Source organism: Lotus japonicus, chromosome 4 (genome assembly GCF_012489685.1).
Source record: "Lotus japonicus ecotype B-129 chromosome 4, LjGifu_v1.2".
Taxonomy (NCBI): Eukaryota; Viridiplantae; Streptophyta; class Magnoliopsida; order Fabales; family Fabaceae; genus Lotus; species Lotus japonicus.
Window position 1 is genome coordinate 83,351,072 of NC_080044.1, and position 18,028 is coordinate 83,369,099.

Consider the following 18,028-nt stretch of genomic DNA (forward strand, 5'->3'; position numbering starts at 1 on the left):
TTTGTGCCTTATTGTTTTGTCGCATTGGTGCAAGTCTACTTGCTTTCAGTCATTTTATCTGTATTTCGTTCATTGTTTTAGATAACTGTTTTCTCATTCAGAAGAAAGAAAGAAAGAAAGGAAATTCGTCAATATCTTGCTCAAGTTTGAAAAATCGTTTTTAAAAATTAAAAACAAAAACAGCTCAGTCATATTTTCAAAATCTAATTTCCTGTTTATTATCCAACAAGTTACCCGACTTAAGACTTACGACTTACGACGCTGATTAATGGAGTTTATTAAGCGTTCCATTTATCGATACAACAAAACACGAATAGAGATTGAATAAAATCTAAGAGGAGATGATATGATTTAATCATGAAATGTGATCGAGTAAGATTTCAATGCATTACAGAAATGAATGAATATTTATTAATAATTGAATGCACCTGAAGTGAACCTCTTTTCCCTTTCTCTACAAGTTCAAGACATAATAATCATGAAACTGCATTTCGCCTCTACAAGCCAATGACTAGAGGCTCATCCTGTTATTGCGCCTGTTGCTACACTTACTCTGTACATACAAATTACGTATTACTTGAACAAATCTTTACAAACAATACTCATCATTTGACCAGAGCATCAAAATTTAAACCCAAATCACCCATTTTTCAAAAAAAAAATATATATTGCAGGGCATTGCTACTCTGTGATGGAGTCCCTGATGTACCCTGGAGTAACAAACTATATCAAATGTAATGAACACCTCCTAAAAGCTGAGGCAAATTATATAAGTGGTGACACATCACAACACAATCATACTCCTCCGGTGTTATTAATGTTCTCCAATGAGATCACGGCACCAGATCTACCCTCATTTGATGGACCAGAATGTGATGTTAGAATATAAATCACCCACAAATGAAGGCAAACAAGGTAAATCATAGCCCATAATTTAGCTGTTGGATTCCGTTTCAAAAAAACAGCACCAGCCACGAAAATATAATCTAATTGTTGAAGCAAGTACCCCAGCTGTCTCTTGCCAGAATGAATTCTGGCTTTCAGCATAGGCTTCAACTTTGAGTTTGAGAGCTCCCATATTCCTGATTCTACATCACTTGATGATGAGGCAGGATTCATAGCTGTTGAGCCTGATGCTGACATGTTCTCATCAAGCAGCCTTGATACTGCCTGCAGGGTTAATTATGAAAATTTAAATCAACTATATGTCTATATCGTGATTCCGAGAATTAACATCATAGCCTCTGTAAAAAAACATACCTCAATTCTGAATTGAAGACTCGCCTTCTCAGAAGAGAGAGATTCAACCTGTTGATAAGAATAAACTGTTGAATAGATATAGGTGTCTGAAAAAAGACATTAAGTAAAGCCCCAGTTCTTTATTTGATTATTAATTATTTTTTTACAAAATAATTGTTTGTACTTTAACCTGCTGGATTCTGAAAACCAGATCCAGTTTTGTTGGTCATTTTGGTTTGATAACCAGTAGGACTGACCAGACTGGCTGGTCCAGTCTGAACTAAAACAGTAACTCATGAGCATTTGCATAAAATTTACAGCCAATGGGATGTATGAAGACACACCTTGGCTTGTTTCTGTATCAAGTGATCAGTCATTTGATGAAGCCTTCGCTTGAGCTCAACTTCAACTTCTGTTGGTTGTTCTATCTCCTTCCTGGTCATTTCAATGTCAGCTTCCAGCTTCCTAGCCTGTAATGTACAAGAACATGCAATAATTTCATAGCCAATGCCCAATGGAAGTCATATGGGTCATTAATTTGATAGGTCCAATGCAAAACACAGTGGAGTTTAATCTTACGCAAAATCATATTAATATTTAAAGCACATAATATATATATATATACATAATATATATATATACATATATATACATATATATATATATATATTTATGTCACATGAGAATGGAAACTTTTTACATAAGCATATTGATATCTAATTACAAGAATAAGATACCAATAGAAACCACTATAAGATGAAGAGTCAAGCCAATCTTTAGCGGAACGGGCCAATAATGACCTCTTATGCATTTTAGGGCCTTCTAGCCGCATCAATATCCTATCCTAATTGGTTCTTGCAAAGCATTATAATACTGGTTTAAAACTTTGAATAATATCCAACTGCATGAGTGCATGACCCAAAAAAAAACCAATTGCTAAAATATTATATGATGTATTGGAATGGGTTGTATACTAGTTTAATATGGCGAGTGTAAAAGAGGGACACCAGATTTCTAGGTAGACAATTCTACACAAACTACTGAAAATCATGAAATACAATACATGTGAAATGTCATAGCTCTTCAAAGAAAAAGATGCAAAAATAGCTCAGTGCACAAATTTAAAAGCTTACCTTTTCCTGTAGCTGTGAAACTTTATCATTAATTAGAGAAAGCTCTGCCTCAAGAATTTCTCGCTCAAACTCAACTCCTTTTGAAGCTAGCTACAACATCAGTATAGATAAACAGAAGTCAAGAATATCCTATTGTAGAAGTTTAATAAAATCCACAGCTCAGGAAAAGTAAACAAAAGAAACCAAAATATTTATGTACCGGTTTCAGAATATAATAGTGTAACTTACTAGATTTCGTGAAGCTCCAGTTTGACGAGGATTCATGCTCCTTCTAAGCTCTACAAAAGGTTAAAGGATCAACCTATTAACAGACCAGCTCATTTCAAGATAATCTCGATTACTCTAGAACCCTAACATTTGCAACAGTACATAATAATTTAATTTTCACTATCTGTTTACACTTTACAACCATTCGATCTTTTTCATTTCCATGAATACCGCTCAGAATGAAAGAATTTTTTTCATCAAAGATATTCTCATGCAAGAGAAAGAGAAATCTAAGTTCATGTGGTTCCTGAAATCTCTACAGTAGCTTAGCACAACTTTGTTCAACAGGCTTAAAAATTATCTTCATATGCCTATACTGATCTTTTGACATCCTTTTTAAAAACACAAAACTAATCTTCAAGGTTTTGATGCACATTCAAGCTAGAATGAGTCCCAGGAAAAGACACTATTATCTGTTCAATGTCCCGTAAAAAAGGGCAGTGTACCTTCATGAACAAACTCTTTTGATACAATCTTCTGTCTGAGTTCTGCCACTTGTTTAACCTGGTCCAAAAATCATAATTAACAAACAATAATTTAACACTCTAGGCCAGATATGAGGATGACCAAAGGATTTGTTTAATTCAATTCCAATATAAGGGTCTGATTTTAATCCTTCAATAAGCTACATTTACAATGACAACATCTTTGGAGTTGACTGGATAACTTTTAGTTCAACTTTCAATTCCTGGTCTAGCAGTATTTGGTAAATTTTTCTAGACACAGTCAGAGTCAATAACATATATAAGGTTTTAAGTTACCTGGTTCTTATCAGCACTCATTATGATGTCAGTTTGGTAAAATTAATTATCTTATTAATTATACGGTTGCTAATCTTGTAATCATGTGAAGTGGAAATTAGTCATCTTTGAATATAGACATACCTCGACTTCAAGGTTACACTGCACAGCTGCAAGGGATCGTGCAAGATCAGCATTAACAGTCTGCAACCAGTCCAGACATTTATCGATAACAAGCTTGTCTAGATATTTGCAGAACCAAAACATCATGATAAATTATTTACTAAAAACTTGTAGTAAGCTATACATCATATATTTGTTATAAGCAAATGGCTTAAACACGTGAAATTAACATACCTCCAGTTTCGCTAAACGTGCAAGAACTTCCATTCTAGTATTATTATGTTTCTGCTTTTCTAACTCAACAGCTTCCATTGTTTCCATCGTAGTGTTCTGAAGCTGTGAAGCCTAAAGGAAGGAGCAAAAAAATTGGATAAATAACGAAGAAGAATTAAGTGCAAAATTACTATACTATAAAAGGACACTTTTCCCACCAAAGTACCAAGAACATCCATATCCTACATTAGATACATCATGTTGAGCATATGCAGCATAACAAAAAAGAGTAAAAGAGAAAAAAAGAAAACATAAAGATCACTTCTAGGAACTGTCATGACATTACCTCTTGGGCTTGTTGATAAGCTCGCTCTTCAAGTATTTTCTCTAGACTTTGTTTCTCGCCTTCTAATTTGGCCACCATATTCTCCTTTTCCCTGATAGCATTTATTGCTATAGCTGCTGCTTTCTCCGCCAGGACCCTTTCCCTCTTCTTTCTCCTTTCCTCCCTCTCATGTTCACTTTCAGAATCATACGATGAACCGGAATCTGTATCTGACTCAGAACTTCCATCACTGATGGAAGAACCCCTTTTGAAATCATCAGATTTTGAATTTCCAGAAAGTGAATTAAGCCCATGCCTCGCTTTCATTGCACCTCTAAGCTGACCAGGAACAACATCTGGTGCAATCTTAGCATTATCAAGGTCAGACACGGGCATTGGCAAAGTTTTGTTGTCTTCCTGCAGAGATTCTGGTGGAGAAATATCCCTATAATTAAAAGTGTGCTGGTGTTGTTGATTTGCTTTATCATTCTTCTCAACCAAAGGTTTACCATCAGTTGAATGCCTCTCTGAGGTAAAGCCCATCCCATCGTCACTAGTTTTTCTAGTCAATTTGACAGAGTTTAACCTCTGCAAAGACCTTGAACCACTGGTACCGGTTTTGTGATTCCTCTTTACATCCGAAAGCAATAAATCCTTGTGCTTCCTACCATTTTTGTTGAAACCACGAGCCCCATTACCGTGATCCCCTCCAGAAGCAGAAGCTATAGAGTGAGTAGGTGAGCTGAGGAGTTGAGTCCAATCAGCATCTGCGAGGGTAGGGGTAGGGCTAGATTTGGGTGCAGTTGTAAAATTGGGGTCACTGTGCAGTTTACCATGATAGTCATTGTTTTCGGAGGGTTTCTTCTTCAATTGATTCTTGAGAGAGACGACGCTCCCTGATTTGGCTGCAGGAGCATCATGAATGCCGAGTTCGTCGGATCGAAGCTTCTCGTTCTTCCGAAGCGATTCGGCTGCTTGCTGATCGATCTGAACAGTTGGAAACGCAATTACGAATGAGGGGAAAACGAAATTCGTAAGAGAATAGAAGAAGAGATTATGAAAATTAAAATTAAAATTAAAATTAAAATTAAGGAAGAAAATGCGAAGAATGATTAGAATTGTAGTTGGACTTGCACTTGCCTGATGGAGAATGTTCTCTGCGGCTTTGAGTTTGGAGGAGATCCAATTCGCCATGAGAGGAAAACGATATGCTCCAAGATTACTTTCTTTTTCTTATTCTGAGAGTAAGATGCAATTGCAATTTGCATGGTGAAGAACAAAACGGTGAATGAATTACGAAGGAACAAGATCGAGACTGAGTGAAACGAAGGAAGGTAGAGTCACAACCACCAACTAACTAACGGGCTTCAACCTCCTCAGCCCCAGCCCAATCAAAGTATCAACTTCCAGTCCACACAAGCCCAAACCCATTGGCTTCTTTGGGTCACCTCACCTATATGTAATTTATATATTTTTTTGGACTATCACCTTGTCCAAACAACTTCTACGTAAGTTACAATATTTTTGTTTCATTTGATCTACGCACTTAGTGGTAGTAGAAGATTCTAAATGTATTTCTAGTAATATAATTAGAAAAACATTACGACAGTTTTTATCATCAATAATCTAGTGGTTAAAACCGACGGTAAATCACTAGTGATTTAAGCTATCAAAAGTATTCGAACATCTAACATAATTATAATTCTGCAACAAATTTAACCATCAGCAATTTACTAACAGTTTTAAGAAAACTTCGTAAAAAATTACCAACAATGTCAATATTGGCAGAATATGAACTGAAGTCATCGGTAAAAGTTCATAACAACATTTCACCGTGAGTAATACCTAAATATCTTTTAGTGTTGAGTTTCAAATTAGTTTTAAGTAGTCACAATGATTAATTTGTTTTAAAGTTTAGAATTATCCATGCAACTATGTTCAATAGTGGTGGCCCCAAGGGATTGAGGCCAGTTCACCATATTCATGGCAACAATATCGAAGAAGGTGAATACATTTGAATTATGAGTAAAGAAAGATGTAGCTATTTTTAGTAGAAGAAATTATTGTGAATTTGTGACATTTAATTGATTTAAACAGGAAATTAAAAAGATAAGTCCACTCAATCTGACTGAGTTTTGTGACATTTAGTTGGCTACTTATGTATTAGGGGAAAAAATATTTTGTGACCATGTCAAGAAAGGCCAGTAAGAAGAAAATGTGTGAAAAACAGGAAGAAAAAATCAATCAAACACTCAGATTCTTTCAAAATTTTATGTTGAACAGCAAGTGGCTTGTTTAGTTGCAGTGACTTCATCCACTAGATGAATCTCCTTCCCACTGAAAACATTAATCGGTTTCTCGTCAACTTTGGCTTCCAAACTTCTCTGGCATGTGATGTCAAGTATCTTTGTAATCATTTCTAAGAACACTTCCTCAACGTTCAGATTCTTCAGAGCAGAGGTTTCCATGAAACACAACCCTTCTGTCTCTGCAAACCCTTTACCTTCTTCCTTCTCAACTTCTCTTGATTGACCCAGATCACTTTTGTTTCCCACCAGAATAACCACCATGTCTTCCCCACCAAACTCTCTCAGCTCCAATAACCAGTTTCTTACATTCTCATAGCTTGATCGCCTCGTTATGTCATACACCACCATTGCCCCCAAGGCTCCTCTGTAATACGAGCTTGTGATTGCTCTGAACCTGCCACATATATAATTTTATCCACATAATATTTAGCATTTTCCTTGTTAGATCAAAATATAAGTGAATGTTTGATTTCACAATTTGCACATAATTATCAAATGCAGTTTCACTTAAAAGCTAAAACTTATGTGTGAATTTGGTTCGCGTTGGTTAGCCTAAGAATCACTTCTCCTTTTATCAGAATCACTTTTTAGGGTAGTTATATTGATATTGACAATCGATTTTCAAAAATTCATATTACTCTCAAAATTAATTATGCGGAAAAGCTTGAGATAATAACTTATGTAATTAACATAGTCATTTTGTGAGATTTCATAATTATCTGTCTGAAGACTGTCTCCTAAGACTAGAATATGCCTAAGATGTTTGACATGATTAGAAAGAAGAACTAGTTTGAATTTGATTATGTGGTTGGCACTTGGCACCATCACAACCTTCACCATCATCTCACATGCATTTCTACACCTGACTCGATCATTGATTGCCAATTTGCCCAATAGTTACGCTATCTAAAGATCAATTGCGTTACCACTACTCTTTCAAGTTAATTATTTTTCATTATTCACATCATTAATGGAACACAGTACAGTGGCATGTTCATTCATTATTCAACTGTACTTAATTAGCTAGAAATCTAGCATCTGCAGAGAAAGATGAACATCTTTCTGCTTTTCTCATGATGAAATGAAAGTGCAAGGAATATAAAAAACAAGAGATAGGAATTGAAATTGCGCGCATGCGGCCCAAAATAGTGAACTTCTTTTTATGAGATGTGGCAAGGAAAAAGCAATTTTAATGAAGGGCAAATGTTGTTATTCAAATATATAGAAATTTCCCTTTAATTAGTTGGAAAAGGACAAAAGTTAAATACATGAAGCATCCAAAGAAAATTAAAGGAGGAAATCACGGCGAGAGGGAAGACACTTTTTTTAACATGCAGTGTTCCTTTCCGTGAACAAGTTTTTTTTCTGAATCAAACAACACATTAATCCAAATCAAAACTAGGAATCCAGTCCATGTTAATCTCAGTGTCTTCAGGGGTCCCACTGAATGAAATAAATCTAGTTATGTTTTTCGTAAATTATCAAATCACTGAGAATCTGAGATCATCACGGATGAACAGTGCACAGATTTTAAAAAAGTTCATCCATCCCTCCCCATCTGTTTTTTCTATATTAATTTTAGGCCAATAAACAAGAGAATAAAAGCCTAACAACATCAACATCTTCTAGGTTGGGTATGTAACACCGAGGTGTCACCACCTCTGGATTTAGCTCGGGATGTACACATAGGAGATTTCATCACCCCTCACGTCCTGGTCCTGGGAAGTATGAGGAAGTTTGTTGGAGGGGGTGAGGAAATGTCGTACATGTATGTAGCAAGCCAGTTTGAAATTGAAACGCAAGTAAAGAAAAGGCCTTAACCTTTCACTGGAAGAATCAAAACAGGACACAACACGAAAGAAACATAACACAGAATCAAGTGAGAAAGAAGAAAGATCTACCATGCAACTGAATTCTGATCTATAAGCTTAAACCATGATGAATTATCATTCAAACTTTTTTTTTGAAATAACGATCAAAGAGTAAGAAAGCAAAACGAACAAACAAAGCAAGAAAAATGAATAAATAAAAGTTAAAAGTGATGACCAACAAAGAGACAAGAAAGTAAAACTTGACCAATGAGGCAATGATGAAAGAAGAAACAGAGGAATACCAGAGTGACCTCACCTCTCTTGGCCGGCAGTATCCCATATCTGAGCTTTGATGAGTTTGTCTCTGACCTTGATATTACTGTAAGCAAATTCAACTCCAATAGTGGGCTTCGAATCCAACCGGAATTCATCTTTTGCAAACCTTGACAGCAGATTTGATTTCCCAACTCCAGAGTCACCAATCAACACAGTCTTGAACAGATAATCACACTCTTCATCAAATGCATCAGCCATCATCAAAATATACCACCCTTCTCTAGCTATATATATCTTTACCTTCGCCTCTCTCTAAAGCCTTCTAATTCCCACTTTTTCCTAATACCCAAATAGAAGAATTAAATTCAGAAGGAACCAGGCTAATTAATGTGGGGTAGAAAAAAAATAGTTGGATATATGAAGTATGCAGGCATGGAAGAAAGTAAAAAACGGGTGCAAGGTCATGATCATATTTATATACAATAATGTTGGTATATATAAAACTAATTAAGGGGGCACTACACAATTCTTTTGTATTGTTTTTTTGGAGAGCATCGAGTATTTACATGTGAAACCATCGATAAAGACATGATGAATAATAGTCCTTCCTACATGTTGTCCAAACCTGTGGATGTTATTAATATTAACCATGTGGATGAGCCAAACCATGGCAAGCATGGTTTGCCTCCATCTTCAAAGAAGGTCCAATGGTATTGTTTCACCTGTCTGATTTCGTTCTTGTGTGGGTGTGGCCTTCCAATATTGGCTTTTCACTGCTCTCTGCACATAACTACCACACACATTGGTCATCAATTTTTTTTTTTCTATAAGGCAAATGGTAGTTGTTAAAAATGTTAGTAAATTAATTCATTCACCGGGTTCAAACCTGGGACCCTTCACCCTTTATCAAACCTCACCATTATGTTCCTAGATCTTACCACTTGAGCTATCATTTGAGAACATGATTGATCATCAAATGACATTGTTAATTTTGATCATAGTCATCTGAATCTGAAGGTGGTTATTAATTAAAAAAAAATGAACAAAGGGTAATGATTCCAAATTATATCTCATTTGGAAAAATATAGTTTCACTTTCACATGTGATCATGTATGTTTGTGGTTGGTTGCATTTGTAATCATCAAAATAATAAGAGTTATACGCATTCACATTTCTACATTATTTTCACTTTTACGTTCTATTTACTTATTTATATGTATAAACATGTTGCACTATATAATAATTTAGTTATATAAACCTCTTTAAAATAGATTGATAATAAATTTATTTTGACTTAGACAATATAATAATTTTAATATATTTTAGTCTATTTACCTATATTTTTTTTGGCATTCAAATGTATTATTATAAAACAAGTTTTAAATATGCTTTCAGGCTTAAGCTTAAATGAAAGCCTTATTTTTGACTTAACGCATTGTTTGGTTGGAAGAGAACGGAGGGGAGGGGAGGGGAGGGGAGGGGAGGGATTTTAAAAATCTAATTTTGTTTGGTTCAAACTTTAGGAGGGAGGGGGAGGGAAATGGAGGGAGCAAAATCCCTCCAACCTCAATTTTTTGTTCCCCTCAAAAGTGGGGGAATTAGGAGGGGAAATAAATTTCAGACAAAAATAACCCTACACCAATCTAAAAATTCCAATTTTTTATTCTAGGGTTTTCTTTCTTTATTTCATGTCTTTTATTTCCTTCCTTCTTCATACCAACCGCTAGCCCCCTCTCCGGTCTCTCTCTCTCCGCCGCCACCGCCTCCTTCTCAGCGGCGCCGCCACCTCCTATCGTCTTGTTGCCCAGAATAGCAGTTTTGTCATGTGAACAGCCCGACCTGTATGCAAAGTCGGGAATATATTACTCTAAATACTGGAGCCAAACTGAAACATGTTATTCTTACTCTAAAGCTCTTGATTGTGTTTGTTGCATGTTAGTCGCTCTTACTTATTGTGTTAGTTCAAAATTGCGATGTGTTACTCCCTTTTCTCCTTAATCTTGTTTCTCAATATCGTAATAAGAAGAGGTTCAGCCCTTTCTCCTATGCCTAAATTGAGAATCACGTTTTTTACACAATTAGTACCAAACTTGATGATTAATACATTAATACACTAGATACCAAACTTGTGCATTTGCCTTCTCTTTTTTTTATCACTGTGCAAGGTCTCAAAAATTCTGATTTGTGATGTTGGGGTGAAGCTTAAAATTATGCAGAATAATTGTTGATAAAGAAGGATGTTATATATTGTGTTGTTAAATTTAAATAAATATATAAAAGGGTATAAAAGTAGTTTTAATTATAAAATCTCTTCCTCCCCTCATAAACCAAATAAAAATAAGGTATTTTCCCTCCCCTCCCCTCCTATGAACCAAACGTAATAAATATTAAAATCCTTCCCCTCCCTTCCCCTCCCCTCCCCTCCCCTCCATTAAAATCCCTTCCCTCCCCTCCCCTCCTTTGAACCAAACAGTAGCTAAAAGTCACTTTTAAGGTAAAGTTGGGCCAAACATATTTCACTAAAAATTCTTTGACTTAAAAGTTACTTTTTTTTACTAAGAAAAATGATAAAAGTAACTTTCTAGAAAAAAGTATTGGGAGGAGCTTTGAAAAAAAGCAGCTTCTTTTTTGGCCCAACTTATTTGTCTTTGTCGTAGTTTTCCCTACGTGTTTCTATCGTGATTTTTTCTTCCTCTTGGAACCCTGGCCGCTTCATCTATCGTTTTCCTTATAGACTCTCGTGTGGTAAGCTTTCACTGTCTTCCTAAGCAGTATTTGTTAACCTATACTGGTTTTCCTTCCATGGTTCTTTGGTTTGCTTGGTTTGTTTGCTGTATTCTGTGCTGGTTTGATTGCCGTGGACAATTGTGTTTTCAAAACAATGAATTGACCTGGGGTATTTGTTTGCTGTTTTGGAACCCGGGAAGGCTGTGGAGGACTGGGTCTGTGATATGTTTTTGAGTCATACACCAGTTATTTGCTGGTTTTATTTTCTTTGTTCCTCTGGTTTTGCGTCCTCTATTTGTCAACCTTTGTTCTGTTTCTTTCTTTCTTTTTCTTTGAGTCTGTACTGGAACTTCTAATTGCACTTCCTGTGCTTATTATTTATATGTAAAGGATCAATAAATCATACATGGATTACATGTTTATGCCAATAGTTTGCTGATGGGGACTTTTGGTTAGAAGTATAGCGACCTGAGCTTCTCCTCGGGCTTATATGGTTACTTAACATACAATCTTTGTAAATGAAATCCTCAAGGATGAAATGTACTTTATAATAATGCAAGTTGTTCCCCACTCATTAACAGAAATTGCTTATCAGGAGTCTTCACCTGCTCCTTCTATAGATCTATAAATCATGTGATTGTTGCAACCTTGGGCCAACTACAAGTGTAAGATGCTAAAAAACTATTGAATTCTGTCTTCAAAAAAATATATACATATTGGCTTACCCAAAAAAAAATATGTCTTCCTAAGTAGTATGTTGCAATCTCTTCTTTTTTTACTTTCTAGTTCTTTATATTTTACTTCCCCTAATTGTGATTTTTCCCATGGAGTAGACTTATGAGTCAGAGCTGCACAATTCTACACCATCCATCCAGATTATAAATAGGTACTAGTTCTATCACTTTCACTTTTGTTTTCGCCGCTACTAAATATCTTCTATTTTGATCTCTTTATGAAATTCATGGATTTAATCACCGATTTCTACTCTCTCTGTGTGTGGTGGTGTTAATATGAATGTCTTAATATTTGAGTGTAAACAAGTGAAGGTTTTGGTAGAGTATCTATGGCACTGTATCAGGTTATTTATCAACAAGCATGTTGTCTAGCCTATATGGTAAATAACAGACAATAGATTTTGGTATTTTTTAATGTCTTATTTTGTTCTTGGACTTCTTGTATGTACTCATCATCTTTGTGTTTTGTGTCCATGAAAAGCATGCTGTCATATGTTTCTTGTGGTCTCTTGGTTATGAGGCGTGAGTTTCTTTATTCAGACATGAGGGGGGTTTAGGTGTAGGTGAGCATAGTTATATTATGGATTGAGCTGTTTTGCAATTTGGACGATGCGAGTGTGCTCACTCCATGCATTCTGCCAAATATATCATCTATGTTCTGCAATATTAAAATGCAATGGTTGACCTATTATGGATAAATAGATGCTTGTACTTGAAAGTACACGTAAATGACTAGTTAGTTAATGTCTGATACATTGCAGCCTACTCCCTATGTCTAATTCTGAAAATAGTCGAAAAAATGCAAAGTGGTATCAATACATTACCAAAGCTTTACTTAAACTTTGTATGGAAGAAATTCGCAAAAGTGGAAAACCGGGAATTGCATTTAAAGTTAAGAAATAGGAAGAAATAAGAGAAGACTTTGAAAAATAAACTACTAGAAATTATACCGTAAAGCAATTGAAGAATAAGATGGACAATTTGAGGACTGTTTGGGTTACATGGAAGCAACTAAAGGGTAAAGAAACAGGGTTGGGATGGAACAACCAGTCAGGTACTATTGAAGCTGATGCGACATGGTGGGATGCTAAGATGAATGTGAGTAATGTGAATATCTTGTATTTTTTTAGTTGAAAGGCACAAGGTAGAAGTTGAGGACTGATTATACCTTATTTCTTTTTCATACTCATGCAGGAGAATTCTAAGTATGCAAAATTTTGATATAACAGACTAGAATTTCATGATGAATTGGAATTCATATTTGGGGAGACAGTGGCAACAAGTCAAGATGCATGGACTCCAGCTATGAGTGTACCAAGTGAGTCTGGTGGCAGAAATACAACTCCAGATGTGCTGCATCGAGTTATGGAATCTGATGATGATGATTTCAATCTTGAAGATGATGTTAGCCCTACGGAAAACAATCAACTCAAAAAGAAAAGAAAGGTGACACAAGATCACAATGGCACAGTAACAATAGGTAAGGGAAAAGTCGGGAGTGCAACAGCTATGAGGAAAAGTTTAGACCGACTAGGTTAAGCGGCTGAGAATCACAATGAAGTTGAAAAAGATGAAATTGCAGCCACAACTTATTTTGGACTTAAAAGCTACTTTTAAGTTAAAGATAAAAACAAGAGCTTTTAAAAAAAGTCAGAAGCAATTTGTCAATTTTTATTTTTATACAACTTAAAAGTTGTTTGGTAAAAATATTTTAAAAAGTTTCATAAAGACATGCCAACAATAAATCAAACCCTAGCCAACTTTAAATTTTTAAATAACTCAAACCTATTTAAAAAGATTCTAAGCTAGCCCAATTTATTTCCACCAATCACATATAAATAAAAATTCCACAAAAAATGACATTTGTATTAAATCGGGGTTGTCTAAATGATCTATGATGAAATTTGGGTTAAATAACTCATCATTCAATTACATTGGAGATAAGTGAGTTGAAATTTCTATATTTTATTTATTAATTTATTTCCAACTCACTTATCTCCAATGTGATTGGATGATGGGTTATTTAACCCAAACTTTATCATAGGTTATTTAGACAACCCCATTAAACCGTAAATATAATAAAAATAATATATACAATATACAAAAAATAAAGTTGAATGAAAAGTGTGTAAAACTAAAAACCTAACTTCCCCTTCCTCCAAGTCATTCTCTGAGTTTGTGATTGAACAGAACAGTTGGATCTCTCTCTGGCTCTGCAATGGAGAAGAAGGAGAGGAACGTGAACGTCTACAGAAAATCGAAGCAGTCTCTCGACGCCAACCGCAGCAATGACGCGAAGATGGAGGTGTGCTCCGGTCGCCGCTGCATGTATAAACCTTACCCGCGACCACCCTGTCCCTATCCAGTCCCTTGGTCCAGTGAGTCATGTTTTACATAAACAAATTCATCAAGTTTATTCATTGTGATTGCATATAATTAATGATGTAAATTATTAAATAGAGAGGGCGAAGAATAATGTTGTGAATCTTGAGTTATTCCCAGGGCTGCAAAGTCACATGTCCAGTAATTACAATGTTCACCAAAAGCAAAAGGTAGGTTTGTTTTTTGGTACTATTTTCACCTGCATATATAACTGTTCATAACTATTATTATATATGTTGATTTGGGAATGAGTTTTGAATGTAGCAATCAAATCCAAGGGTTCTACGACCTTTCAATGATGTGTTTGGACCTAAGACTAAAAGGAAGTGCCCCTGTCTCTTGGCTTGTGATTATCAGTCCTTAGCTGAGAAAGGTGATGCTGCACAAGGTAAAACTTATGGCTGGCTTCTTTCTGATTTAGCTTTAGCATGTTGGATTCTTTGTGTTTTGTTAAATTGAAATAATAGTTTTCCAAAACTGCGATGTGGAAATTATATTCAAGGTTTTCTTAGCTTATGCAAACACACCCTTACTTTGTTTCTCTCGTTTTCCATTGGTGTATCCATGATATGCTCTCTGTTTGGTTCAAAGGAGAGTCGGGGAGGAGAGGTATTTAAATTAGATATTTTGATTGGTATAGAGGAGGGAGGGAGGGGAAGGGAGATAACCATCTTCGGAAAGACAGGGATAATAAAACAAAATTTACTTTTTATTTCTTACTTCTAAACACAATGTTGGGTTTGAAAATATGTGTAAGGATATTTAGTCTCATCGCATGATTTATCTCCCCTCCATTTCGCCTAATTTTGGAATGGAGCTAAAATTGAGTCCCCTTAATTCCCTTCCTCATACAACTTAAAGAATCCCTCTCCTCCATTCCCCCCCAACCCAACAGTATGTTAGTTTATCTGCTTAATCGAATGTTGAATCTTAATGTAATTATGGTTATAATCATTTTTCTATATCACTCTGCAGACGATTTTGAAGAAAAGTGTGGTGCTAGTGGAACTGCAGAAGCTAATGAAGCAGATGCATTTAGAGATTTAGAGGATAAAGCCCAAAGGGAAAGTAACTACACTAGAGCAGTTCTTGGGAAAGACACTCCCGTACAATCAAAGAAAAGAAGGTCCTCTACAGCAAGAGGGAGGAGCCTCAAAATAATGAACACCTAAAGCAAGAGCTTGGGCCAAATTAGCCCGACAATCTGCCACTTGATTAGCTTCCCACAATGTATGCATACATTGAACCTCCCAATCCTTAAATATGGAGAAGGATGCAAACTATCACAATCCTAATTATTTTTTCATTTGCATTCAAACGAGTATAAAATCTAATTTTAACGTAATAAAATATTTTTATTGTAAGTCAGCAATAATAAATGTGTATATATTAAGTTATGGCAGGTCGAGGTGGATGGTGGAAAGTTGAGCTTGAGGGGGAGGTGGGAAGAAGAAGGGTGGGAATGTGGGAGAAGGGTGGTGGAGTGGGGTGAGGAAGGGAGAAAAAGTTAATTAAGGTGAGAGGGATACTCGCCTAAATCATTAGCACTCACACTTTTAGAGATTAAATTGAGTATTTTCACTCTTTAAATTTGGTAAAGAGGTTGATTATGATTTAATATCAGGACGGGATAAAAAGATGGTTGATTGTTTAAACTCATTTTCATTTTCAGTCTAGATTAACTTCAAAAAATCAATTGCATATAAAAATACTTTTACAAATGCTAACCCCAAACTCACATTAAGAAATGTTTTTAGAATATTATGAAAAAAAAATTCTGGAATAAAACCGTAAGTCCTAAATGGTTGAGGAAAGAAACTAGTATTATTCAAATGAGAAGATAAGCGTATAATAGGTGAGTTGTTGGCTCGACCTCAAAGGACTCCTCCGCCCTACCGAGAACATGACAATCTAACCGCGGGATATCCAACTAACATGTTGAGTCACCTTGTGAAGTAAGCCTTATGTACATGCGAACTCTTAGTCCACCGCGTAGATGACCCAACTCGTGAGACTTGTCAACCCAGCCCACTGATTATGAAGGTACTCTTTTGATAAAAGTGAGACTTGTCAACCCAGCCACAGACCCAACTCTGGTTCTAAAGGTGGAAGCTTTGGTTTTTCTCTGACTTGGAAAGGCAGTGGGGGTTGGGTCGGTTGCAGATCCTTCTATGCTGATACCCCCGCGATGACATGCTCTACCTCCCTCCTAGTCTTACCTCACGGCCTCTGCCCACTCAGTTCATATTGCGTCCACACTGTTTCTGCTCCCCCTGCATCTTGATGTTGTTGTAGGCTTTGAATCTACAGAAGTCCTCTTTTATCTCCCTATTTTCAGAACTATGGTATTGTCGCCCTGCTAGTGCTATTGAAGTCAAGAGTTAATTAGGCTTCCATGAATGTCGCACATCTAGCAATTCCAGCAAAGTCCATGAATTGTTGAAAGGGAAGCGTTGCTTAAATTTGATGATAAAAGTTTCTCCGCTCCGAAGACATTGCTATATGCTAATTTGGGGTTTTAGAGACTTTTGTGCGGGCCTTTAGGGTTTTACATCATGGTTTCAGCGGGTTGTTGCAGCTTTGAGTGTGCATACTTGTTCTTAATTTGTTTATTTGTGTGTATTGCGAATCGCTCTTGAGATTTACTCCCACTTGATGTATGTGTCATTTGGTAACCCTTGGGTTTTTATTTAAAGCATAATTAAAAAAAATGAGAATATAAAAAAACTTTTAATATATGGCTGGGCTCATAAATATGGTCTGCCCCTAGGCTAGCATTACCACTCTGTTTGGTAGAGTAGAGAGAGATAGAGAAGAGAGAGTAGAGAAGAGAGAGTTTGAGTAGAGAGAAATAGGTGAGAAATATAGTAGATTTTGAGGTTGTTTGGTATGATAGAGATAAAGGAGAGAGAGAGAGAGAGATGGAAAATAATGAGGTGGAAGAAAGAGAAAAATTGACTTTTGATTAAAAAAACATTTTTTTATTATAAAGGTGTCAGAATGCATTTAGTGGCGGTTCAGAATCGCCACTAAATGCTAAGAAAAGGACAAAAAAAATATAATAGTGGCGGTTTGGAACCGCCACTAACTGCACCAGAATAAAAAAAAAAAACACCCCACGTGAATCTCCTCGCAAAACGCGAAGAGATAAAAAAGTGGGTTTTTCCCACCCTCAATCTCTCTCTTCCCTCAATCTCTCTCCCACCAAACAAGGTTAGGTCCCTCTATCTCTTCCTCTCATCTCTCTCTACCCTAACTCTCTTCTACCAAACAATGTGTACGAGATCATGTGCTCACCTATGGATGGAATTGGAATCTTATCTTTTTCTCCTATTGAAGAAACGACTAAAACAATTGACCATGAGTCTTGATCATAAAGACACCTCCAAAAATAGTCAAATACCCCCAACAACCACCACAAAGAATGGTTATGGTTATGGTATGGCCATTGAAAATTCCATTCCCATTTTTCAACGGAACGGCTCCTTCTCTGTCTGTGTGTTACAATATATGGCCAACTGTATACTCTTGTTCAAAGCAATCAACTAGAGCATAATCAATCATGAATTTTGAAAACAATTTACATGAGCTGAGCCTACAATCATAATAGTCACTCTAAGCATGCCAGAATTAGCTCACATTGAGGTTGAGCATATTATTTATTTACGAATTCGATCAATGGTTCATTGCCACCAGTAGTCATAACAAAAACAAATTCAGCATGAATTAAATTGACGATTGCAAAAAAA

General features: G+C 35.9%; 3 protein-coding genes across 7 annotated transcripts; 1 reads left to right on the plus strand and 2 right to left on the minus strand.

Annotated features, from left to right (window-relative positions):
* Positions 1-388: 388 nt before the first annotated feature.
* On the minus strand, positions 389-5,373 carry LOC130714064 (golgin candidate 2). The gene is made up of 10 exons (XM_057563921.1): positions 5,181-5,373; positions 4,062-5,027; positions 3,737-3,847; positions 3,524-3,583; positions 3,086-3,143; positions 2,601-2,650; positions 2,373-2,462; positions 1,584-1,709; positions 1,261-1,308; positions 389-1,170 (listed from the first exon to the last, which is right to left on the minus strand). The coding sequence occupies exons 1-10, from the start codon at positions 5,232-5,234 to the stop codon at positions 796-798; spliced, it is 1,938 nt and encodes a 645-aa protein (XP_057419904.1). The 5' UTR covers positions 5,235-5,373; the 3' UTR covers positions 389-795.
* A 910-nt stretch (positions 5,374-6,283) lies between these two features.
* Positions 6,284-9,169, minus strand: LOC130714067 (ras-related protein RABA6b-like). Of its 2 annotated transcripts, none has more exons than XM_057563927.1 (3): positions 9,062-9,169; positions 8,477-8,775; positions 6,284-6,743 (listed from the first exon to the last, which is right to left on the minus strand). In XM_057563927.1, the coding sequence occupies exons 2-3, from the start codon at positions 8,695-8,697 to the stop codon at positions 6,311-6,313; spliced, it is 654 nt and encodes a 217-aa protein (XP_057419910.1). In that variant the 5' UTR covers positions 8,698-8,775; positions 9,062-9,169; the 3' UTR covers positions 6,284-6,310. The 2 variants fall into 2 exon arrangements, with proteins under 2 accessions (XP_057419910.1, XP_057419911.1); XM_057563928.1 differs by lacking the exon at positions 9,062-9,169 and adding an exon at positions 9,003-9,021.
* A 1,919-nt stretch (positions 9,170-11,088) lies between these two features.
* LOC130710550 (nuclear/nucleolar GTPase 2-like) lies at positions 11,089-15,624 on the plus strand. 4 transcript variants are annotated; one of them, XM_057559859.1, is made up of 9 exons: positions 11,089-11,181; positions 11,745-11,828; positions 11,997-12,049; positions 12,659-12,995; positions 13,092-13,377; positions 14,093-14,275; positions 14,358-14,449; positions 14,544-14,667; positions 15,255-15,624. In XM_057559859.1, the coding sequence occupies exons 5-9, from the start codon at positions 13,203-13,205 to the stop codon at positions 15,449-15,451; spliced, it is 771 nt and encodes a 256-aa protein (XP_057415842.1). In that variant the 5' UTR covers positions 11,089-11,181; positions 11,745-11,828; positions 11,997-12,049; positions 12,659-12,995; positions 13,092-13,202; the 3' UTR covers positions 15,452-15,624. The 4 variants fall into 4 exon arrangements, with proteins under 4 accessions (XP_057415842.1, XP_057415844.1, XP_057415841.1 ...); XM_057559861.1 differs by having other exon boundaries at positions 11,997-12,995; positions 14,400-14,449; XM_057559860.1 differs by lacking the exon at positions 11,745-11,828 and having other exon boundaries at positions 11,105-11,181.
* The last annotated feature ends 2,404 nt before the right edge of the window (positions 15,625-18,028 follow it).

Excerpts from the sequence above, each read along its gene's own strand:
- LOC130714067 (XM_057563927.1), bottom strand. The coding sequence starts at position 8,697 with ATGATGGCTGATGCATTTGATGAAGAGTGTGATTATCTGTTCAAGACT. Across the intron at positions 6,744-8,476 it reads GATACTGCCGGCCAAGAGAG|GTTCAGAGCAATCACAAGCT; the intron begins GTGAGGTCACTC and ends TATATGTGGCAG.
- LOC130714064 (XM_057563921.1), bottom strand. The coding sequence starts at position 5,234 with ATGGCGAATTGGATCTCCTCCAAACTCAAAGCCGCAGAGAACATTCTC. Across the intron at positions 3,584-3,736 it reads CACGTTTAGCGAAACTGGAG|ACTGTTAATGCTGATCTTGC; the intron begins GTATGTTAATTT and ends GACTGGTTGCAG. Across the intron at positions 3,144-3,523 it reads AGTGTAACCTTGAAGTCGAG|GTTAAACAAGTGGCAGAACT; the intron begins GTATGTCTATAT and ends TTTTTGGACCAG.
- LOC130710550 (XM_057559859.1), top strand. The coding sequence starts at position 13,203 with ATGAGTGTACCAAGTGAGTCTGGTGGCAGAAATACAACTCCAGATGTG. Across the intron at positions 13,378-14,092 it reads CAATGGCACAGTAACAATAG|TTGGATCTCTCTCTGGCTCT; the intron begins GTAAGGGAAAAG and ends TGAACAGAACAG. Across the intron at positions 14,276-14,357 it reads CTATCCAGTCCCTTGGTCCA|AGAGGGCGAAGAATAATGTT; the intron begins GTGAGTCATGTT and ends ATTATTAAATAG.